This window comes from Falco biarmicus, chromosome 8 (assembly GCF_023638135.1).
Source record: "Falco biarmicus isolate bFalBia1 chromosome 8, bFalBia1.pri, whole genome shotgun sequence".
Classification (NCBI taxonomy): Eukaryota; Metazoa; Chordata; class Aves; order Falconiformes; family Falconidae; genus Falco; species Falco biarmicus.
Genome location: NC_079295.1, coordinates 4,978,776 through 5,001,781, shown reverse-complemented (window position 1 = coordinate 5,001,781; position 23,006 = coordinate 4,978,776). Strand labels below are relative to the sequence as shown.

The window sequence follows — 23,006 nt, the reverse complement described above, 5'->3', positions numbered from 1 at the left end:
CCCCCCGGCGGCCCGTATCGCCTTTCCCAGGGCTAGCTGGCCGCCGCAGCGCTCCGCCCCGGGCAGCCGAGCAGGCGGCCGCGGGCCCCTGGCGTGGTGACACCTGCCGCCCGGCCCGGCCCGGCTCTCCCTGCCCGAGCAGCGCTGGCTTGCTTGCCTCATTATCATGGTTTATCGAGGTTGATAGGTTGGACGTTAAAAAGTCGTTCTGGACTGTAAGGAATAGGAAGCGACCTGCTCTTCACCTTTGCAGTAAGAAAATACTCAGCTGGTGGCATGGCTGGCTGGTCCTGGAAAGCAGTAGCTGGGGCGCAGAAGCCCGTGAAGGTGGCCGTTGTCTCAACCGGCTGCAATGCACAGGTGGAAGAAAGGCACGCAAGTGCCGTAAAGGATTGTACTCACACAGTTGTAATTGTTTACAAACTGCAACCCAGATATCCATGTAAGTTACAGAAACTAAGTGTTTATAAACTGCAGGCAGCTGATTGTTTCAATTGTTCCTGGCATTTGCTGAGTATTTTCTTCTCAGGAAAATGTATTTTGATTAGAAGATTCCCTTCACGTCACCTTTCTTGCAGAAGTCTTATTTGCTAGGACACTGTTACTGCTACTTAGACACATGTGGTCTTGGTTTCTGTCTTGTGTATGAAGTGCCAACAAAGACTGGAAGAATGAACACCCAGGCTTTCATGCAGATCTCCAGGGTACTTGGATCTTTTTCAGTATCTGTTGTATCCTCCTCTGTCCTCGGAGGAGATAATTCTTAGTCCATGGAAGAAAGAAGTACAAGGTCTGTTTGGTAATATGGCATGAAATGCTACCAAGTAGTGTATGTGGGTATAAATAAAAGCTGTAGTTGAAGTTAACTGACAGTTTGCACTTTTTTTTAAAATGGAATCACTATGGTGATGCAGCAAGACACAGCACAAAACAATCACACAATTTCTTTTTTCATTTGTTGCTGCAAAACACGGTGAAAGCACAAGCACAGTTAGTAAAAGTATTTAAAAGCAGATGTTTCGTTTCTCCTGGCTGTATTTGAAGAATCTGTGTTTTTCTTACCTCCCACCCCCATCATTTCACTAGAGAACCCTATTCTTACTCATAGTGGCATAAAGACAAAAAATCTTACTCTTTAATGGAAGGAGGCTTGCGCTGTATATATTACCTTGCAGAAAATGACTCCAATCTTTTCTTTAAAGTAGTGAACTGATCTGAAGTCCTATGCCTCTCAATTAAATGTTAAATCTACCCCTTGCAAAATCTGTTTTAAAACTAGTAGAAACTGTAATGCCAAAACCTGCTCCACGATGCTACTCAGCAACACAAAATATAGTGTGTTGAAGTCAATACTTGAGAGTCTTGAAGAGTTGCGTTGCACACCAAGTAGGGAGGAAGGAGGGAGAAGGTTGTTTCACATCTGCCATGTCTGGACCTTTTTTACGTTACTTAAGAGGTTGAGATGGTCAAAAGTATAGGGTACTCACCATCTTGTTTGTATTAAGACTGTGAGAACAGGTTAGAATGAAAAGAATGCAAGAACTGATGCGAGGTGAAGTTAGGCTTGCTGGTTTAGAAGTTTGTGTTACTGCTTGATGTTCAGACTTGAGATCAACAAAAAAAAAAAAAAGGCAAGACTATTTTTGTTGTATTTTGAAAAAATTCCACAGAAGTCCAGGCATGCAACTTTAAGCCAAAAATCTGTTTTTATTCATGCTGGTCATATAAATTACAGATGTTACCAAACTATATACACCATTGCTCCTGTTGTTTTGGAAAATTATTTATACATGATGCTTTCTGAGAGAAAATGAATTATCTGCAGCTTGCTTTCAATCACCCAGATTAACAAACAGAGATGTGTTTGTTAGTTTAGAATTACTCCCATGTACATTAGGAATACCACATTTTCCTGTTTCCATTCACTTGCATTCAACGAACGTCAATAGCATCGGGAAGAGGAGTGAGTAAAAAAGGAGAAATGAAAGTAATATCCAGGTCTAACTGATTCAAGGAGGCTTTCATCTCAGATGTCTAGTTTGTACCTACTCAAGAAGACTGTAAGATGCAAATGCTCAACTGTATGTATTTTAAAAACTTTGCACACATTAACTATGTATTCTGCAGACAAGAATTAAATCTCGAATGAGCCTTCATATATGAGATACAGCAATCTTGGAATTGCCTGCTTATTATTCTCTTAACAGAGGTTTTAGGGATAATATTAGGAGGGAAAAAACAACAACAAAACCAAACAACCCAAACCCAGCAATAAACAGTGCCTGAAAGGAAAAAAAAAATAGTAAAAGGCAATTTACCATTTATACAAAAACTAGTTATTCTGCTTATTAAATGAGTCTCTGACCAGGGTGTAATATTCTGTCATGTAGCATAAATTGCCCAGTGGTCAGCAAATGCTGCAGCTCTTCAGTAACTATTTTTTAAAACTGTGCTTTCCAGTCCATGTTTACCAGATAGTATCCAAACTCTGTCAGATCAGGATTTTTTCTTTGTAGACTTTTACAATAGTACTTGCTGTAGTATCTGATTGCTTCATGCAAAAATAGATTTACTTCTACAATTATTTTGTGAGAGGGGCGAGTTTTACTAACCCTCTCTTCCATTGGCAAAATGAAGCCAGCCTTTTCACCACCCTAAGTTTTGTGTCTGTTTCCCTTCTGGAACTCCCTTTTCTTCCCAGCCTTGTCTGCCTGCCTGCCTTCTGCAACTTCTGCTGTGGTAGCAGATAAAAACCTATGCTGAAGATAAGTTTATCTTTGGAAAAAAGCAAACCCCAGACACCTATGGGATGTTCAAATTCAGGGAGACGAGAATCTTTATTTTAAAACTAAAGCTAAACCAACGGAGTGCATGATGATGATTAAAGAGGAACATAATAAATCCTAATTTCCTTGAACACATTAATGTCTTTAGTTATATGCTGTTCTCAGAAGCAAAACATTTTGTTCTTACAGTCTCATATTTACAGCAATTCTGCAAGTAAAATTTATCCCTGCTGGACCCCACTAAAGTCAAACGACTTCCAAGCTGGGAAGGATTTGGCTATGTATCAGTGACGATAACAATTCTGAGGCTATTTGTAATCCCTGAGAAGATTTCTGATTTAGAGAGTGCTGATAACAGAAAGAGGCCCAAGAGTAACATCATAATGGTTTCCAGGAAATGCTGATTTACAAAGATGATGAAAAAAAAAAAATTTACTGCATCTTTAACGCATCCAGTGTTTGCATGATTACTTATTTTTCCAATATGTGAGCTTCAGTCAGTTGAATAAGGAGAACTCAGCTAGAAGAAAAGAAGGGAAAAGATTATTCTCATGGCAGTTACTGCTGTTCATTCAAAAACAACCACAAATGAAACCGTCTCTGACTAAAGGTTGCTGCACTGTCATTTTGATCGTGTAACTAGCAAAAAATGATAAGGATCTGAGCATCCTGTTACTAGTTCTTCACAAAATACAGGAATGCTGATTAGAAAGCACTGCATGGCAAACTCCTACAATAAAAATTGTATATATTTTTATATGAACCTCTGTGATTCTTGCAGCCTATGGGTATGCATAGCAGGGTTCTTACTGGAGGCTTGTTTTCCTGATGGGTAGGGGAATCTGCAGAGGGGGGCAATAGAGGGGAATTCAGCAAGACTGCAGAAAGTACATCTTGCTAAGACTGAGTTATGGAGCTGTAGGATATAGTCCTGCTGCAGATTTCACTCTTGTTCTCTGCATCTCACATGGTGCTTTTTTATTGGCATCTCATGGAGGAAAAAGTATTGCTTTAATGCAGATTGTCTGCTTACTGTGCTTGGCAAGCTCTTCACCAGGGGAGATTGTCATGTGAATTTGGAGTGATAAAGAATAAAACTATGTATTTTCTTCATTTCTGTTTAGCAAGGTAAATATAATGGAAAAAAGGAAGGAAGGAACTCCTTAAAAACCTTACAAAACTATTTTTGTAGGGTTTTTTATTTTTGTATTTTTGTAGTTTGTCCTCCAATTTGTAGAACTTGAAAACATTTCTAGTAAAAGCCTCCAAAAATTCCCCTACCATCTAGCAGCACTGAACCACTTCTCTAGCACCCTGAAAAATTGCAACGTTTGTATTTGAGACTCCCAATTCATCACCAAACATGTTCTTTTTGTGCGGTTATGACCCCAAAAGATTGCAACGGTCACAGCTTGTTTGGGAGCTCTGGACGGAGCTTCCTTGAGAATTACTGTGCATGCTAAAAGAAACTAGAAACATTTGAAGGCTGATGATTAACAAAAGCAATGTCAACTATTATTTTCACTGCTGAAACTTTGGGAAATGCAAATGCGTACATAGTTCACAAATGCAGTTTAGAAGGTCAGAAGTGTTCTCACATGTGTAAACCAAACAGATGAGTGGGGACATTTCTCAGACTGGGTGGGGTAGTTTTTAATGCAGAATTTTCCTTCAGGCTAGTACTTTAGTTTTAGCTGAAGAACTAGTCTGTCATGAGCACTATCAGAGAAAAAGGTGAAGAAGCAAAAAAAGATATTTTGTTCTTGAACAGATCTCCAGCTTGGTGTATATTAAAGAACTCTTCTATTTGTATATAAGGTTTAAGTGTGTTTCCAGTCATTGACAGTCAGGATTCTGGTTTAGTTTTGTTCTGTTTGTGTGTGAGGAGGAGTGTTTACAGAGAGGCATTTGGAGGGGAGTTGACAGGCTTTTAAATACATAACCACTTTAAGACATAAATCATTGAACATAAGAAAATTGAGAGCTAATATTAAAAAAGGAGGGTTTCTTTTAAAGCTCTTAAAGACAAGCCACTGCTGTGTTTCCTGACAGAAGCCTGCTGGACAAACCCGCGGTGGGTATACATCAGTGCTCTAAATACTCTGAGCTGTGATGATTCAGAACACAGTTTCTGGTCAGTAAGTAAAAGAGGAAAATATTTTTAATAAGACCTTGGTACAATATTTTCCCAATCTTTCGGTATACTTAGTGAATATTAGTTTTACTTGCTAAAAATGTTTTAGTTGACTTTTAATTTCTGACTTTGGTACTCCATGTAGAAACTTGCAGCATGGAAAAGTTGTGCAAGTTTGCTGAATTGGAAATTTTTATGTTCCTTGTGCAGCTTCCCTGAACAAGTCAAGTCCTTTGTGCTATTTATGGAATTAGTGTAATTGTTATGTATTTGTCAGTGTGAAGGCTTTGTTTGTGCGAGAACTCTGGGATCTTTGATTTATGGCATTCACGGTTCATTGGCCAGCAAGTCAGACAATTTCACATGACACAGTCCTTTCAAGTATGCTTGCAGGATCCTGTCCCGCTTAAGAGTAGGGCATGTCAGCACCATTGTTTCAGAATATAATAAAAGTGGTATTCAGAATATAATACAAGTCTATTTTTTTCATAATTGTGCAAGCAGCAGTAACTAGCATCTGTGTTGTACATGCCCCATTTGCTTAGTAGTAACTTAAGAATGGAAAAGGTCACAACGTACGGCCGTTTCAATCACTGTGGGACTCAGGTGTTCTCTCAGCACAGCATAAACGCTTGGAGACATTGGAAGAAGATCTGATGGAGAATGTGGATCTGTAGAATCATTTAAGCTTAAAAAAAAAACAAACGAGAACAAAACACAAAAATAATCTTAAAAGCAACCTAAATTCCTCTAACTTGATGCATAGCAGTGGAGTATGGTGAATGCTTATTAAGTTAATTAAGCTTGTACTCGGGCTTGCTGGTGGCCCTGTAACCACATGCCAACAACCTGGTATACGTTTAAAAATGTAGATCGGACCAAGGGAAGAGAGGATAAGCCTGGCTCTGTAATATCAGCTGCTGGAGAGAAAAAGGAGACAGAGAAAGACAAGTAGATCAGAGTACCATAAAGTCTGAATTCAATTTTTGTAGATGTTATGCCACACAGATGGGTAAAGCACTGTAGAAGTGAAGTTCTTTACTTCCCTTTCTTGTCTTTAGCCGTCCTTGGCCAAAGAGAAACACATGATGTGTTGCTACCCTGAACTATTTGAATGGGGGAAGGGAGGCAGGGAAAACTTTGAAAAAGTATGTAGATTTAGTAAAAATGATATTTGAAGTGTAATACATCTGTAAGGGTACTTACATTTTGGAGACTGGGATAAATACAGAAGGAACGTAACCTTTGCCTCCTCCATCTGAGGGCTTTGAGACTAGAAATAAATATTAGAGAAATTAAATATTGGCTGATAATTTTATTATTTACTTGAAGTTCATTATCTGCTTTAAGTGCCAAAGACCATAATGTATTAAAAACTAAATATCCCTGTTTATGCTTAAATAAGCAGCCATAAAAATGAGGGGAATTCCTGAGGTTAGTCTTTCAGTTCAGATCTTAGTCACATAATTGACTGTGTTCCCTTGATATGTTTCGCCATCTCAGAATATAATACCACAAGGGATGAAAGAGGTCTCGTTAGGGCTTCAAAAGCAAACATGCTATAACTCTACGTGCTTGGTACTTCTGAGCCTCTAGACTTCAGTTCTGCAAATGCTTGCGTGGAGCTCGCTCTCTACAGGTACAGATTCAGCAATGTTTTTTAAGCATACACGTAATATTTTTAGAGTTTTGGAGAATTAGGCAAAGCCCGCTGAATTAAAGTGAAGAGGAAAAATGTTTGTGGCCTCCAAATATTTTTGAGTAGTGTAGGAATTTGAATTCAAACGGAATTGCAACCTTTTATATGGAAAGTCCAGAAGAAGGTGTATTAACTATTGAGAAAATCAAGGCTTTGAGGGTGTTTTTGAGAGGGAGTGTTTGAGCTAAATGGCCTGACTTGTAACCTGGGCAAGAAAGAGCATGGGCCTGAACATATCTGGACCCGTGCTTGTCTGGCCTTTTTGTATGTTCCATTGCAGTCGCCATGGGTTTTCAGGAATGTTGTCTGCTGGAACAACCTTGTAATAGCGCACTATGTTGACAAAAGTCAGTGCAGATAAGTGACCTTTGTTGTAGGGTTCCAATGAATGAAATTAAATAAAGCCGGTCTTCCAAGCTGTTTGGAAAGTACAGAATTTCCTTGGAATTTAAGATATGGTACACTACAGCGTGACATGATTATGAAGCTGATAAGCAGAATGAGTTTTCAGTTTCATCTCCTTTGAACAGCCAAGCACTGAATTTTTTAATGCATTGGTCAGGAAAAAAAATATCCTATTTTTGGACTCTTTCTACCTACACGAACATCTATTTCTTAGCTTCTTTTAAATATTGTTGTCATCACCTCTAATGTAATCTCTGAGTCCAGGGATATATTTACAAAATGATGCTGTCTAAGTGACAGACACGTTAAAACCATTCTCTTGAAGATGCTGATTAAGGGAGGCATCTTAATCTGCTCTCCTCCTCCTCTCCCCACATTCCTCAAATGGCCTCTTGACTTTGCAGCTGCTTTGCAGAAAGGGTGAACAGAGAAATGGACCCCAACCTTCATTTGGCTGACAGCTGTAGTGTTTGCCAAAGGCCTTATCTTTGGGAATGTCTGGATACAGATACTTCAGAGGGTTTTCAGGAACGTTGTCTGCCATAATAACTTTGTAATCACGCAGAATGTCGGCAAAAGGCAGTGCAGATAAGCGACCTTTGTTATAGGGTTCCACTGAATGAAATGTTACGTCTCCTGTAAAAACACAAAGGCACCATCACCGCTGATAAACAGCAGATCAACATCTGCAGCTGGAATGTATTTTCGCCTTTTTTTTTCAGTTTACACAGGTGTGGGTTTTACCTGTTCACACCAATGCTAGCATCTTTCAAGATACACTTTCTGCACATGTGGAAACAAATTTAAAGCCTGCAGTAGAGCAGGTACACCTCCTAACGAACTTAAATAGTTAATACAAAGAATTGAGAGGTAGAGTTTCAGAGTTTTGGTTTGTGTTTCAGTAAATATGATACTTGTATCTTGCCAAAACCACACTAAGACATGGTAACACACAAATTTTACGTTTGAGCCAAAGAAACTGTGGCTCCTGTATGGTGTATTGCAGGGGTTGAGGTTTATGTTATCTTTTAAAAAAAGCTATACTTACCGTTTTCTAACTGATCCACCCAAGTAAAGGTAATTCCACCCAGATTGCTTTCACTGAACCTTAATAAAAATGTTCCTGGTGTCTTGTCTTTGAGCAAAATTCGTTCCTTCTCTTTGCTTACAAATCCCATAACGTACCTGAAGTGTAACAGGAAATCATGGGTTTACTTTTGGGGGGAAAAAATATGTACTTCAATCTGCACAGTGCATCTGGCCAAACTTTATATAGGCGTTCAAAGCCTGGTTACAAAAGCTTTATATGGTCTTGAAACGGTGAAGAAAGCTTCATGGGATTTACGTGTGGGTATGGCAGCGAGCTCACAGTACTACGAAGCATGATGAAATTTATCACAGTACGTTACTGTACACTGAGAGAACTGATAAATAGAGCTAAACCTGCACGTCTAAGAGTGTTCCCTTTTGGCAAAAAATTCCGAAAGGAAAAATGGGAAGTGGGAGACAGAAGTATTAGACTCTTTGCAAATTCTCTTCTGCATAGCTAAAACTGAGATCAGTAAAGAAAAAAGACAAAGCAGAGGGAGATCAATATACAGCAGTTTCCTTGTCACTCACCCATCGATCCAAAGAGGAAGTATGTGTTTTTTAATTAAGTCCAGGATGGCTTCCAGCCAAACCCAAAAGGTAAAAGACTTTCCAGGTAAATGTTCCTAATGGTTAAAAAACAACAACAAAAACCAAACCAAAACACAAACAGACATGACACACATGAGAATTGTGAGAGTGTTATTACCCAACATCCACATGACACGGCTGTCTCAGTTTCTTAAGAACAATCTAGTTTGTTCAGGTGAGAGTGACAGATTTGAACTGCTGGTTTTAAGTAATGTCTCTCTTTCAGCCTGACATAAACCCAATTGATTGTTAAGATAAGCACTGGAAGTGGCTCATTTTTCAAGAGGAAAAAATTGCACTTGTTGTTTCCTCCTGGTTACGGAATGATGTTTTGAGAGAAACGATGGCGAGAAAGTTTAATTTCTTTCCCAGGTTCTATACTTGTTTAAATAATTTAGTTAATATCTATAAAATAGATTTACCCTTCTTTCTCAATAACTTGTCTGTTCCTCATCAAAAATACTGACTGTATTGACTGACTTGAAATAATTCGGTCACAACTGAGCGTATGAAAGAAATTACTGTGTGCTTGATGAAAAATGTATTGTATGCTTTGATAGCACAATCTGTTGCTCATTTACAGAAATATATGGGGCACATTATATGACAGTTTCTGGTATCTGTAGTAATGTAACTAAGTAGATCTCTTAGATCAAGTTTTAAACTTCTGGAAATATTATTTTCCTAGTTCGGTTTTTACAAGTAATGTGATTGTGCTGGGCTACAAGTCCCACGTATGGCAAGTGGGAATCTTACCAGTAGCATCAGAGAGACAGGCACGCGCGTGGCCAGTAAGACTGTGGTTTTACCTTTGGAACCGTACCTTGCAGAACTTTGCCCAGGACAGCTGATAATCATTGTAACTGACTTGTTGTCCTGAAAAAAACACCAAACAGTGACTCTTTTTCTGAAGTTTTGCAATAGATATAGCTTGGTATCTGTATAGCTGGGGGAGTGGGGTACAGTACAGCTGGACTTGGAGAGGGAATGGGAGGGACATACAGAGGGGCTGTAGATAATTTATTTTTTTTTCTGTATCCTTTTGTAGCAGCTGATAATGGTAGTTTTGGGAATATTTGCCTAAAGTAGTCTGGGACTTTGTTTCTGCAACAGTGTGCTCAATTTTAGTTTTTAGCTGGAGTGTTACTTCTCTTGGCCTTCGCTCTTTCTTGAGCTTCTGTATTTTAAGATGACTTGTTTTCTTTCTTATGATTCTTGCTGATTTACAATGGCACCTCTCAACTCCATTACCTTCACTCAGCATGAAATCTCAAAAAAACCATCAGGAAAAGTGACTGTTACCCAAGGAAACCATCTTTGCTTCCCAGCTTTTGAAAACAACAAGAGCAGAGATTCTCCCCTGTCTTTGACAAATGCTTCTGTTCTCACCTGGCAGTAGAGGTATCGTTACCCTCAGCTTGGGGTTTCTTGCAGCTCACAATATATTTTATAATTATTTCTTCTCCAGAAACAGATAAAGCTTTCTTTTCTCCTGCCAGCTTTCCCTAAGACCTCTCCTTTCTGGGGGACAGACCCAAGGTTCAACAGTTCATCTCGCTGAAGGTACAGGGCCTCTTTGCTGTGCTGTCACCAGTGCAGGATGGGTCCCAGAACTAAACACACTCACAAGGACGGGTATTTAAAATGAAACAAAACCTGAACCAACCAACCAAGCAGAAAGACTTCCTTTTGATTTCAGATGCAAGAGATAATTACTTGCTAAGGAAACAAAATAACATCGCAGTTCAGTGTGACTCTGATGCCCTCTTTCTTCAGCTTAGCAGCTTGGAAGTTCAGAAGTTGAATCACTTTGTGGTGAGAATAAGCTGACGCGTGCTTTTCTTTAAAGAAAAAAAATGTCATTGCGGCATTTTTGACACCAGCTCTGGAAGCAGAGGTCATGCTATGCTGATTTTAGCTGTGACAGAGCTGACCTGCATAGTAGCTGCTATGGGCTATGTTTTGGTTTTTGTGCTGAAAAAAGCATTGATAATTCAGGGATGTTTTTGTTATTGCGAGCAGCGCTTACAGCGAGCCAAGGGCTTTTCTGCTCCTCACCCCACCAGCAAGGAGGCTGGGGGACACGAGGAGTTGGGAGGGGACACAGCTGAGACAGTGGACCCCAACTGACACAAGGGATATTCTGTGTCATAGGACATCATGTGCAGCACATAAAGCTGGGGAAGGAAGCAAGGAAAGAAGGGGGGGATGTCTGAAGTGATGTTATCTGTCTCGCCAAGTCCCAGTTCTGTGCGCTGGAGCCCAGCTCTCCTGGGATGGCTGAACCCCTGCCTGCCCGTGGGCAGTGGTGAATGCATTCCTTGCTTGGCTTTGCTTGCGCACGCGGCTTTTGCTTTACCTATTACACTGTCTTTATCTCAACCCACGAGTTTTCTCACTTTTACCCTTCCAGTTCACTCTCCCACCTCACCGGGGGGGAGTGAGGGAGCAGCTGTGTGGGGCTTCGTTGCTGGCTGGGGTTAAACCACGACATGTTTGAAGTCGTTACCTGTAACTATCAATATAAGAGCCCAAAGCAAATAAAATCTGTGTATTTCTACACACTTACCCACAAGCTTCTCTGCCAGCATGTTGAGCTGCTCGGAATTGAGTCCACGACCAACATACGATGAAAACTGCCAGCTCAGTACTTCTAAGAGCTGACTTAAAGTGGCAGCAGGGGGATTGTTGAAGAATGATAAATTCTGCAACAGAATTAGTGCTTTGTTTAGAGAGTTAGCAACCGTGAAATACACTGCAGGCTGTGAAAGAAGGCTGCAAGTACTTGTACTTGAGCACAATCTGGAAATGTTAAAAATGAGGTGTGTGGGATGGATATACTGGAGCAAATATGTGCTGGCCCTCCCACCTGCAGCCACCCAGCGAGGTCCACGGGGGTGCCCGAGCGGAGCTTAGAGCGAGACTCCTAGAGAAAGCAAGAGTCTGTGCGTGCATCTTGGATGACAAAATACCTTGCTGTGCTTCTGATAGTATCGAATGTTAAGACAGTGAAAATATGCTTAAATCTTGTCCACTAAATGCAGATACTCTCACTTGTCAAGCTTGGTGCATGGGAATCTTAAATTGTTACACCCTCATATAGCGGTATGTTGTTGGATCGTTTGGCTCATTTTAGGTTTTTTCATTTGGTTTCTGGACTGTACACGTAATGACCACCCTGAGGACTGCAAAAACTCTCTGAAGTATCACGGAGTGATCACGCAGTCCAGGCTGCTGGTCAGCTGGCCTCCCATCACTCCTAGGTGCACACCACTGTAAACTGTCTTACCCTTTCTCTCCTCTGAACATCTAGGTGACTGCTAATCCCCAGCTGAAAGCCTGAGAGCTATTGACACCACTGTTCTACAACCTGCAGAGTAACAGCAACTGAATCTGAAATATGTGCTGAGCCAGCTGGAGCTGAGAAAGAACAATTTTGCTTTTGCTCACAGTTGGAGCCAGTAGAAAGGGCTACTTGACACTTACAGTCTTCTCCATAGAAAGCACTAGCTCCTATAAAACGTATGAGGGAAAGCAGCAGTTAAGCACATTACAGACCCCCCACCTATACACCTACTTTTGAATTGCACTAGTCGATTTATTCTGTACCGTGTACAGTTTTGGTCAGCTGCATCCATATTCAAATTAGAAAAGTTGTGGAGAAGGGCTATCACCTTTTCTTAGTTTAAAAACTACTGCTTTAGCCTGCAAAAGGGAAGGCTAAGTGTTCATGTGGTTTCATATCTGGGCAGGGAACAAATGGTGAAGCAAACAACATTAAAATACTACGTTGGTAACTCTGTATGTGAAAAAAGTCAGGCCAGTTTCAGAGCGAAACACAACATTTTTATAACTAATATATTTGGTAACCAAATAATAGAAACATGAAAATGCAGAAGGGTGGTACTTGCGTACTGAAGACTTACCTGAGGATCGTTGGTTGACAGATTGTACCAAATAATAGAAGCCCATGCGTTGGGTAGTTGGCTGACATTGGAAATCATCACCACAGGCAAAGAGCTGGTCTGATGGAAAGAATGAATGCGGTATGTAAATGCAGCGGAGGAAAGTGTTAGCGCTGTGTTATGCTTTGCTTTTTTCGCCCCCTCTTCCTTCCTGAAGTGTACACTTCTGTCCAGAACTTCTGAAAATCTTGGGTCTGCTTATGGTTACCGCTGAAGGCAGCACCTAGGATAGACGGACCTGTGGTCCAGCCCAACACGGCGGCGGTTCTATAAGCTGCTAGAAAATGTTTTTTATTCTTGCCCTAGAAAATCTGGCTGGAATACTCACTTCCAGATTTATAGTCAATCCATACAGGCAGACCTGTGTTTCAAAGCTGATGGAGTGCAGTTCCTCTGTCACCATGTGAGGGCCCTGAGGAAGTAAGCAGGTTATAAAACTGTGAATGCAGTTGGCATTTAACACTGTTTTAGTCATCTGACTGCTGAGATAACACAACTTTGAAAGAAAACATGTAGCAAATATATAAGCAGAACAGGAAAAGAGGGAAGTGAAGGAAATAAATTATTTGTTTTATTTTGGCATTAAGTTAGTCCAGAAGTCTAGTGGATGTTCTTTTCTGATGAACCTAAAAACCCCTTGACATTGTTAAAGCAATGCTTTTACACTTTTAACTTTTGCTTTTAACTTCTTCTAAAATGATGCTTTAAAACACAGATTCATACGCAAAAATTCACATTCTTTTTTGTGACTCATAAAGATTGTCTCAACTTTTCCTGAAGTTTCTTTACTGACTGACAATTCCAGTTTAAACAGAGATGTCAAGCTTCCAGGAGAAACAAACCGGAAATAAAACAAAAAGCCACAGTTTTAATGACATGTAGACCCTCATCTGGGATCACAGGTTTGTTTTAAACATACTTAGACAGTACTAGTTGAAGGAGTAGAGGCCTAATTAATTAATCCATAGTAAATCTGGTATTAAAAAAACCCCAAGCTTTTCTTGGATGAAAAGAAAAAATATCTGTCATAGTTGATTAAGGTTTGTAGTACAAGTCTTTTGTTTTGATTACAAACCAGCATGGCTCTGTAAAGATGCATATCTCTGCCCCTTGGGAAAGAGATCTTTTGAAATACATTTCCACCCCCAGAAGTTAAAATATAAATATATATTTGTCCTTTCCCCATTTCTTGTTGTGGTTTTCCCCTCTCCATCACATATTTGTGTTGCCAGACTTAAAAAAAATAAAATCCCAATAAAAAATCTGAGATCAAAATGCTTCCATTTACTGAAATACTCTGCTGTCAGCCAATGTAAAATAAAACCGTTCCTTGGGAAAGTGCCTTGTGGCCTTATCTTTCCCATGGAGCCCCTCCTGCAGCACAGGTACAGGCTGCTGCAATAAAAGGTACTGTATAAATGAGAGACCGAGACCACAGGAGATCCTCAGGCATCTGAATAATAATCTGCCTTGCAAAGGGAAAATCCAGCTTAGAGCTGAAGGCTTTTACATGAAACATCCATCAAATGAGCTCAAATGTCTTCATACAGGTAGAATCAATCCAGCTCAACCTGTATTGTGGGCACAAAGTTGAAAAGTGTTGGTGAAACTCCCCTTTCCACTCCTCTGCATTCTGATTTTGCAAAATCTTCATTTTTTCTTATAGAAAGACCATCTAGGCAAACAGCCATATCTATGTGAAAGGACAAATAATCTCAAATACAGAGCTTCCACATTTTTTTTATGAGGCAACTCATATTTAACAACTACAATCTCCACTTACTAAAATCCTATAACAAACCAAGTTTTGAAATTACTATGGTTGCTGTTAATAGCATGAACACATTGTGGCTGGTTTTTTTAATCATGACTTCCCAGCCTGATTTGACCAAGGAGAGGCTGTTTGAGGAAATCAGTTAGCAGTGAACCATGTCGCTGCTCAGCTGCCCTAATGGTCCACAGCCCTATGTTTTTATAGATATAAAAGCACAATATGTGAAAGGGGGAGTAAAATGCTACCAAAAGCAGAGTGCCAACATTTTTACACCTACGTTTTTGCATTTGCTTGTCTCCATGCAAATGACTCTGCAAGTGGCAAAGTAACAGGGAGGGGAGCCTTGAGTTTCAGTCTTGCTAATCAGGTTGCAAGTTACTCCGTGCAGAAAACCGAGTGAAGCGTGCACAAGTACCTTCTGCTTTAGGTGTTTGGTTAAAATTCCCCATGCTGATCGCACCCTTGCTTTGTACTTCAATACTACTTGTAGTAACTTTTGTGTTTGTATAACTCTTATCTATTTGGGCAGTGATACGAGTGATTTTATTGGTTTTGAAATCTTTTTTTGAAATTTGTCAATAAAACTTTACCCTCAGTACTTTACCCTTCTACTGTGACAAAAAAAAGTTATACTGGTGTGGAGACACCTTAAACCAGTACAGGCCGTTTCGTTTCCTGTGTCAGTAGGTGGCGTTCATAGAAGCTTCTTAGGGCTGCAGTTACCTTGGGAGACACTAATTATTCTGGTAGTGTTGGCAGAGACGGCTTCAGTCAGAGATTCATCTGCAGGTTTTTGCTGTTCAATAGCAAGGTCAGATGCGCAGCGACGGTCCCCGGCCACCCTCGGGTCTGGGTGTGCTCGTGCCTTTGCCCCCCTGCCTGCCACCTCCAGCTGCTGGATGCGATGTGGTTCTCTGCCCCCCTCGTGCCGGCGATGCCGAGGGTGGGGGCACGAGGGCAGGGGCTTTCTGGCCTGTGATTCGGGTTCTTGTCTGGGGCAGACAGTGGACTTGGGGTTTGCAGGGAGCCGGAGCTGAGCAGGGGGCTGTAGGGTAGAGCTGTGCGGGTGCCGAGGAAGGGGAAGGGGTGAGAAGCTGGGCAGGGGGGGAGCACGGGGCGGTGGTGTGGACGTGCAGGGTGCTGGGGGACACACAGGGGCAGAAGGAGCGCTCTGCGGTGCAGGGCCACGGCGTTGGGGTGTGGGTTAGCCCCGACGCCAACACTTCTGATCTCTGGCCTCCGTTAAAGCAAGAACGTGCGGGTTTAGGCTCCTCCGCTAGGAAGCACGCCCTTGCAATAGCGTTCCACCTCGTCTGCCAGGCGGCACGTGGATGTGTCTGAAATCTGGGTGCTGCCAAGCACCGGCTGGTTTTAGGGCTGGGGTGCCACAGTGCAGTGCCAGCGCCAGAGGGGAGCCCCCCGCCGGTGCGGGGGCGCTGGTCACCCCGGCACATGCGGTCCTGGCTGAGGCACACAAACTTCTCCGATGCGAATCTAATTTTACCCTTACTTCAGCTGTGAACTTGGTCAATGGAATATGCATTTAAAGAACCGTTCCTCTAGGAAACGTTGCTTCAACAAAAACCTCAAAAAGCTTGGGTTTTTTTCAAAATGTAAATTACCAAATAGGCAGCCTTACAGAGGAATGTATATACTCAGATTATTACTTCCTACCTTCTGCTGTAACTTTTTAAATATAGAAATGCGAACTACGTAATTAAAAGTTCTATGAGTAGTTCTGAAAAGTTCTCATCATACTTACTCTTGTAAGATGATTGGGTCTTATTATAAGGAAAATATATATTTCAAAATTTAACAACTTATGGTTGCTCTTTGATTTAAATAAAATCTAATCTAAAATACTTGGGAGAGTAATAAAAAATAACATAAAATAAATGCACAAACCTCATTTCCTTTGCTTCCAGCACTTGATTTCATTTCTTTGGGTTGCTGTATAAAGCAAAACAATATTTATGTGCCAAAGGAACTATAGACAGAAGTACATATAAAGAACATAGTTTGTAACTGTGATGCTCTTACGATAAAGTTCTATTTACAGTACACAAATACTCTGTAATGAAGGCTTTGACACTATGCCTTGAAAAGTCTATTCAGTGAATAGTCTTTTGATATTTTTAAAGAATTTTTAAGAAACTAAGTTAATGTAACAAAGCATTATTTAGGGTGTTTGTGAAGCATGTAATCCAAACAAGCACTAAAGACCACCGATCTCTACCTCTTTTTGCAAAACTGCACTGATGTACTGCATCCGTGGTTAAGCCAAAAAAACCAAACCCCACCATAGGTGAAGGAGTCTAGTCAGAAAGCATGACTCCCTGGGATATGAGAGAAGTTACAGAAGCGGTACTCTAGTCTCCCAAAAGACAGTTACTGCAGGCATTCATTTCAACCAGATCTAAAGCATTGGTGGTGGTGGTGGTTGGGTTTTGGTGTTTTAGTTGGTTGGTTGGTTTGTTGGGAGATTTGGTTGGTTGGGTTTTTTTAATAAAACTCAGTTTCTGAGAAGCTGTGTAATTCACCATGATTAATCTTTTCCTTTTCTGGCATTAATTAGGAATTGCTTTGTTGTTTCTTTGAAAACATACAGTCTTATTTTAGGTAATAAAGTATGGAATGGGATAAAGAGGTTATAGGAGTAAACTTTCTGTACAAGGAATGAGAAAATGAGTGTAGGCTTGACAGTAATGCAGTTGTCCCTGCATAAAGAATTGTTTATCTCTTTATCAGAGGTACATGACAAGGACAAAAGCAGTCAAACTTACCAAATGTCGAAATTCTACTGACAGGCTTCCGTTTGCGGATTCATCCATGTTCATTGCTTTCACGTGTGTTCCGCACAGAACGAATCTACGATTACTACGGGAGGACATTACACTTACGTACTCAGATAAAGTCATGTGGGATAATTTAAGAAATATGATCTTTTATTTTCTTACCTCACAGTTGAAACATTCCTAAAATAGAAGAGGGGCAGGGGAGAGAAAACAGATTGTGAATCAGTAGATATGTAAGCCGTAACTTGTACTGAGAAACCTATCTTGAGTTGGTAGATTTTGCCTTCTCAGAGTTGATTTGTGTTACCAATACAACTGCAATGTTTTAACTAAAGAACCCACATTTGTACTGTCCAGTTAAACTTCTGCACCTGGCTAGATGCAAGCAGTATGCTTAATCTAGCTTGTTCCCTGCCACTGGAATGAAAATGGTATGGAAGTGGGTATGGAAATGTTCAAAACCCACCTGGGCATGACGGTGCAGCCTGCTCTGGGTGACGCTGCTTTGGCAGGGGGTGGACCAGATGGGCTCCAGAGGTCCCTTCGACCCCGACCAGTCTTGACTCTGTACTCAAAGCTGCAGTATTAACTGCCTGCACGCCTGTCTTCTGGGACAATACAAGACTGCGTATAGCTTGTGATAGCTTGCGGTGTACTGGGAGACCATGTGCACAGCAGCAGACTGGACAGGACACAGCTTTTGAAAGAATCAATCCTGGCCTGTTTCTTGCTCCTTCCTCACCGAGTGTTTTCCTTCCTTATTTTGGGCCAAATGTCTGTGTGGGCAAGGTGGGTTTTAGGGGCCTGCAGAAGCACAACAGCCAGAAGAAGGGAGGTAGCTCGTACCTGTGGCTGAGGATGGGGGGTGGCGAGGACTTGAATCACCTTTGCTGATTTTGAAATCATACCTTGTCAGCAAGCCTTCAGCCCCATGTCTTATCACACTAGGGTGCCCTGACCTATCCGTGACCAAGATTGCTCTACAGCACTGGGTATTGCTCAGAATAATACACCTTGCGAAGAGAAGACGCATCAACTCAAATAGAAATACAGCAGGCAGCGTTAACACTGTTTTCACAAACGTATTACAGACAGGCTTTGAGATCCTTTTTGCTCAGGAAATAACAATCAGCCTGGGGATCCTGTTCATTTGGGATCACTGTAAGAAATAATGGGAACACAAAGGAGAACCAAACACCTTAGAAAGGAGGAGTTTATGCAGCAGCCTTAATTTCAGGCAGGGGTAAAATTCTGTAAACTACCATAGTTACTAATTACAGCATGGCCTTTTCAAGCACAAGCTTTGTGTACTACTTGGAGCAGCTGCATTGAAGGTACTGGGCCTATTAACATAAGCAAAGATAAGTGGTATTTCAAAGCTATCCCATCTCAAACTATTGAAAGTATTTCAAACTATCCCATGAATGCAATACAGTTTGATTTAAAGTTTTTGTGTGATGCTGCTGTTTCAGGATGATGAATTTTATCAAAGTCTTGAAACAAATCTTAAATGGACTTCTTACCTCTAATTTGAAAACATCAATTAGGCATAACAGATTTAAAAAAAAACATCGGCAGAGAAATCTTCCACATCAAAAAAAGAAAAGCATTACCCTGATGTTTTAACTGCGGGTTGTGTTTTTTTCTCTCTTTAGAGCAACTTCTAAATCAGATAGGGTAGCAATTGAAAAACCTGACTTGTCTCTGTAGTGGGAGAGAAAATATCTTCACTGTAAAGTTTCTTACTTGTCAATAGTTGCTTTCACTCTGATCTGATAGTTCAGCTCTGGCAATTTAATTAGCAACCTTCAAAACAGAAAATATAAAAGTGAGTATTAACAGAATACATTTATCACCAGAAAATATTAGAGACCAGTAGCTCCACACTAAAGTATCTGAAATGATTATAATCTGAAAACAGATTAGGCATCTAGGATTGTATCATGATTTACAGGGCCGTATACTCAGAAAGAGGAGCTGGGCTGTTCCAGTGGTAGGTGTTTCACCCTCCCTGCAAGTATGTAGAAAAGTTAGAATGTGTTTGAGGGAATGGCTAGAGAGGCAACAAAGAAGTAATAATTAAGATATGGATTTGTATAATCTGTGATTGCACCGTAGATGTGCAGATGTACTTTCCTTCCATGTACCCTTTCCACACATCCCAGCCCTCTATGCATTCTTTATGCTGCAAGGTGGAAACGAGATGAGAGTTCCTCTCCAATCTCTGCTCTTTTCACAACTGGGCAAGGAGCTAGTGGGAAAGAAATAACTTGTCATTGATTCACCAGAGTCCCCCAAAATGCAGAAGTAACTCTTTCCTAAATGCAAAAGTGGCTCTGAGTAGTCTGATGTTGGCTTGTACAATGTAGATCATTACTTGCTCAGTTTGCAAAGTCATTAAAACAGGAATTCAATGCATACAGAACCCTAAAGGTCCTGCCTTTCAGTCACAATCTGCCTTTCTTCCTCACACTGATTTACTCTTTATTGCCACTTACTGTGACAGACTCTATGGCCTTTATACCCCCATTCCAGAAAATCTCTCAGGAGTCAAAAGGATCTCTGACACAAGTTGGTCTGCTGTGCTTTCTCAATTTTCCCAGGATAAAATGCAGCACGCAAATGAAGGAGTTTGTGTTGGATTCTTTGTGTCCTTTCCTTACCTTAATTTAACAGTGAACTGTATTAACGTTTTAAGAACCATTGGCCTCTGGGGATGTGTTGGCATGCAGGGCTGCCTTTCAACCACGAATGAACTGTGTGGAAGGAAGTGAAACAAACAGATTGTTAGGAATATACATAAACAGCTATATTAGGGGGGTAAAAAAAGTGCTGGTATCTCTTAGAGACTTATTTCTCCACAGATGAGGTGGGAGGTATGTATTCCATCTCCCAGTTCTCAAAATGATCCAGTGGTCTTAGGTGAACTGTTCCCATAACAAACAGATATTTGGAATACATTAAGAACCAAACCAAAGAAAATTCCATAGTCTTAAAATACCAGGTCTATATGATATAAAGTCTGAAAGACCAAGGGTTTTATCAGAACCATAAAACAGAGTATGAAAATACATTGATCCTGGCTCCAATGAAATTAAACTATCATTTTATCTTTTTTCATTTTTCATAAAAAAACAATTGATAATTTTTTGCTTTCAAATAGTCACTTGTGGTATATCTCTAGTATAGCCAGTACAAAAGGCAAAAGGATTGATGATAATAATATTTTATCTATTAATAGAAGAGTGAAATGGGTGGGAAGAATGTCTTTGTGGAGAAGAGGAAAGACAAGGAACAAATTAGCACCTGCCACTTTACTTAAAAAAAAAAAACCAACACAAAAAAACCCCAAACACACCCCCCCCCAAAACAACAACCCTCCCCAAAATAAATAAATAAAACCCCACAAAAAAACCAAAGACTTTTCTCAGCAGTACATACATAACTCCTACTGAAATAAGTGGATTTTATGTGTTTGCTTAGAGTCAGGACTTAGTCACAAACCCTTAACTGCCACACACTAGGAGCTGCCTGGCACCTTCAGCTTCTAGGAGTTTTGATGACAGCTGTACATACTTTTTATATTGGAAACTCTGTCTTTAAGATCCTCAGAGAATCAAACTTTTTTCATTTTTTTTTTCTTCTTAACAATATGGTCTCATTGTTACCAATAAATTTGTGCCACTTCAGGTAAACTTATATACGTTGACAATGGCTTACGCACTTCCGAAAAAGGTTGTAGAGCAGAAAGTTGACTTTTTCCAGCAGCTGAGGTCTCTGCACTGGGATCGGGTCCCCGTCATAAGTCAGTCTGGTCAACAGTTCATCCAGTTTCTCTAGTTGCCTTCTAACTTGAAAAAGACTCTCTGCCAACAGCGTAAAACTACAGCAAGACAAAAGATCAGTTTGCAATCTTGCATCTAAACCACTTCTTGGAACACAATGGCTACTGAAGTTCTTGCTTGGGGAAATCAGAATTGGTACCGCCTGGTGCTTTCAATCTTTATCCAAACTCATGTCCATTCACCTTTTGTTTACATGAGTGTATAAATACATCAGGCAAATTACCTACTTTATTTTCAAAGATAAATATTTCTGCTACAGGCCTCATCAACAGCAATGCAATGCTGTCTGTGATAATTTGGAAGAAATAATACATGGTCCTGATGTTTTACATGCAAGGCACTTGTGCCAATTTTAATTCTTTCCTACAGCTCAGTAGATTTGCAAAATGTATTCTTTAAAAGGATAATATTTATCTAAAACGAGCAAGTTACCAAGACTGACAAAGTATAAAACAATAAGGAAAATAAAATCCAAACACACATGCTAACCGTTTAATAGGGTATGTGTATATAAAATCACACTTTTAAGCTATTTTTAACAACTTCATTGGAAAAAACCAACGACATACAAAAAAGGCAAAAAATACTTTTTTTCTTCAAAACTAAAAAGGTTATTGGTTGTGTTTCTTTTTTTTCTTCTTATTTTTCACTTCGCCTTTTCCAGAAGAGAAGTTTGATGGGAGACAAATGACCAGGACATTGACATTCTCTGGCTATGTTACCTTTTTAAATATAATGCTATTTTCTTTTTATTTGCAATCACCTTTATCGTTGTCACCACAAGATTACTGCCATTCAATTCTTGCATAGTTTGAATTCTGGAGGAGTGACGTACCTAGTGAGTCAAAGCATAAAGTGTCTACCCAGCTCCTGCCTAGACAAAACTCCCACTGTCCTCAGTGACAAACAGCCACCACGGTTCTTACTCAAGCAAAACTCCCGAGAGGGTATGCATCATGTATCTGGAACAACTGTCAAACCAAAAAATGAGCAACCACCACAGCTCAGGCTCAGCAGTTCACTGTAACGTTATTAATTCCGAATAGCAAACATTGCCCACCAAAACAAATTGTATTTTTAGTTATTTACTTGCTTAGCTGCTAATTAATTTGCTGCTGTTGCAAGGTAGCAAGGCAACTAATCTAAAGGAATGATCATCTCATGTGCAGCAGACTTCCTGTGGTTTTCAGTGGAAACACAAGCTCAAGGCAAGCTTACCAGTTCTGGAGCTGATCAAGCCCACCATGGAGAGGCCCCCCAATGCAGGCAATCTGCTGCCGTCTCTTCCAGTCTAGCAGCTCTTCAGTCAGCATGTTGCTCATAAGCATATCGATTTCATGAATCACACGCCCTATTTTACTGAGTACTTCCTGTAAAATAGGAAAGGTGTCATAAACTGACCACAGGGAACAGCCACAAAATTCAGCAATTATCAGAAAGTGCCAGTTAGGTATCTTTTTTTCCCAATTATTTTGAAAGTAAATGTATTTAGTCCCTACCATTTTGGCCTCTTTAACTCAGAGGTGACTGGATTCATCCCTTGAAAGTAATCCTGAATCTCTATGAACTCTTCCTTGTAAAACTTGGGGGTTTTTTTGGGGGGTAGAGAGGTGGGAGGGAGGATGGTTGCATTCTTTGTGGGCATAACACCTCCAAGATGTTGACACTTGCAAGCACCATCAAGGTCAAAAAGTTCTCCTTCTGTTTTGCATCATATCCAGTGCATTGGGTTTTTGCTTGCTCGCTTTTAACCATAAAAACTACACGGACTCAAACAAATTGCCTAAATGTATTGTTTTCTGTGCCAGTAAAGAAGTGACCTGGGGAATCTTTGTCATATTTACAAGTCTCTGTTGCTGCACGGAGCAAGGTACCGTTGGTAGGTTGTTGGGGTTGGTATATTTTCTTTGCAAATATTAATTA

General features: G+C 40.4%; 1 protein-coding gene across 5 annotated transcripts in view; it reads right to left on the bottom strand.

Moving 5' to 3' along the window:
* Positions 1-1,681: 1,681 nt before the first annotated feature.
* STAT4 (signal transducer and activator of transcription 4) overlaps positions 1,682-23,006 on the bottom strand; it is a 44,147-nt gene continuing 22,822 nt past the window's right edge. For 3 of the 5 annotated variants that reach the window (XM_056349210.1, XM_056349208.1, XM_056349211.1), the window contains exons 8-24: positions 22,302-22,453; positions 20,963-21,121; positions 19,902-19,994; positions 18,985-19,044; positions 17,401-17,418; positions 17,227-17,320; positions 16,349-16,393; positions 12,998-13,081; positions 12,631-12,729; positions 11,274-11,409; positions 9,528-9,580; positions 8,645-8,739; positions 8,073-8,209; positions 7,469-7,660; positions 6,127-6,193; positions 5,500-5,608; positions 1,682-3,306 (exon numbers count right to left, since the gene is read on the bottom strand). In XM_056349210.1, the coding sequence (XP_056205185.1) occupies positions 3,280-3,306; positions 5,500-5,608; positions 6,127-6,193; positions 7,469-7,660; positions 8,073-8,209; positions 8,645-8,739; positions 9,528-9,580; positions 11,274-11,409; positions 12,631-12,729; positions 12,998-13,081; positions 16,349-16,393; positions 17,227-17,320; positions 17,401-17,418; positions 18,985-19,044; positions 19,902-19,994; positions 20,963-21,121; positions 22,302-22,453 (1,620 nt within the window). In that variant the 3' untranslated portion in view covers positions 1,682-3,279. Of the gene's footprint in view, positions 3,307-5,499; positions 5,609-6,126; positions 6,194-7,468; positions 7,661-8,072; positions 8,210-8,644; positions 8,740-9,527; positions 9,581-11,273; positions 11,410-12,630; positions 12,730-12,997; positions 13,082-16,348; positions 16,394-17,226; positions 17,339-17,400; positions 17,419-18,984; positions 19,045-19,901; positions 19,995-20,962; positions 21,122-22,301; positions 22,454-23,006 lie in introns of all 5 variants that reach the window. The other 2 variants (XM_056349212.1, XM_056349209.1) reach the window with 2 other exon arrangements.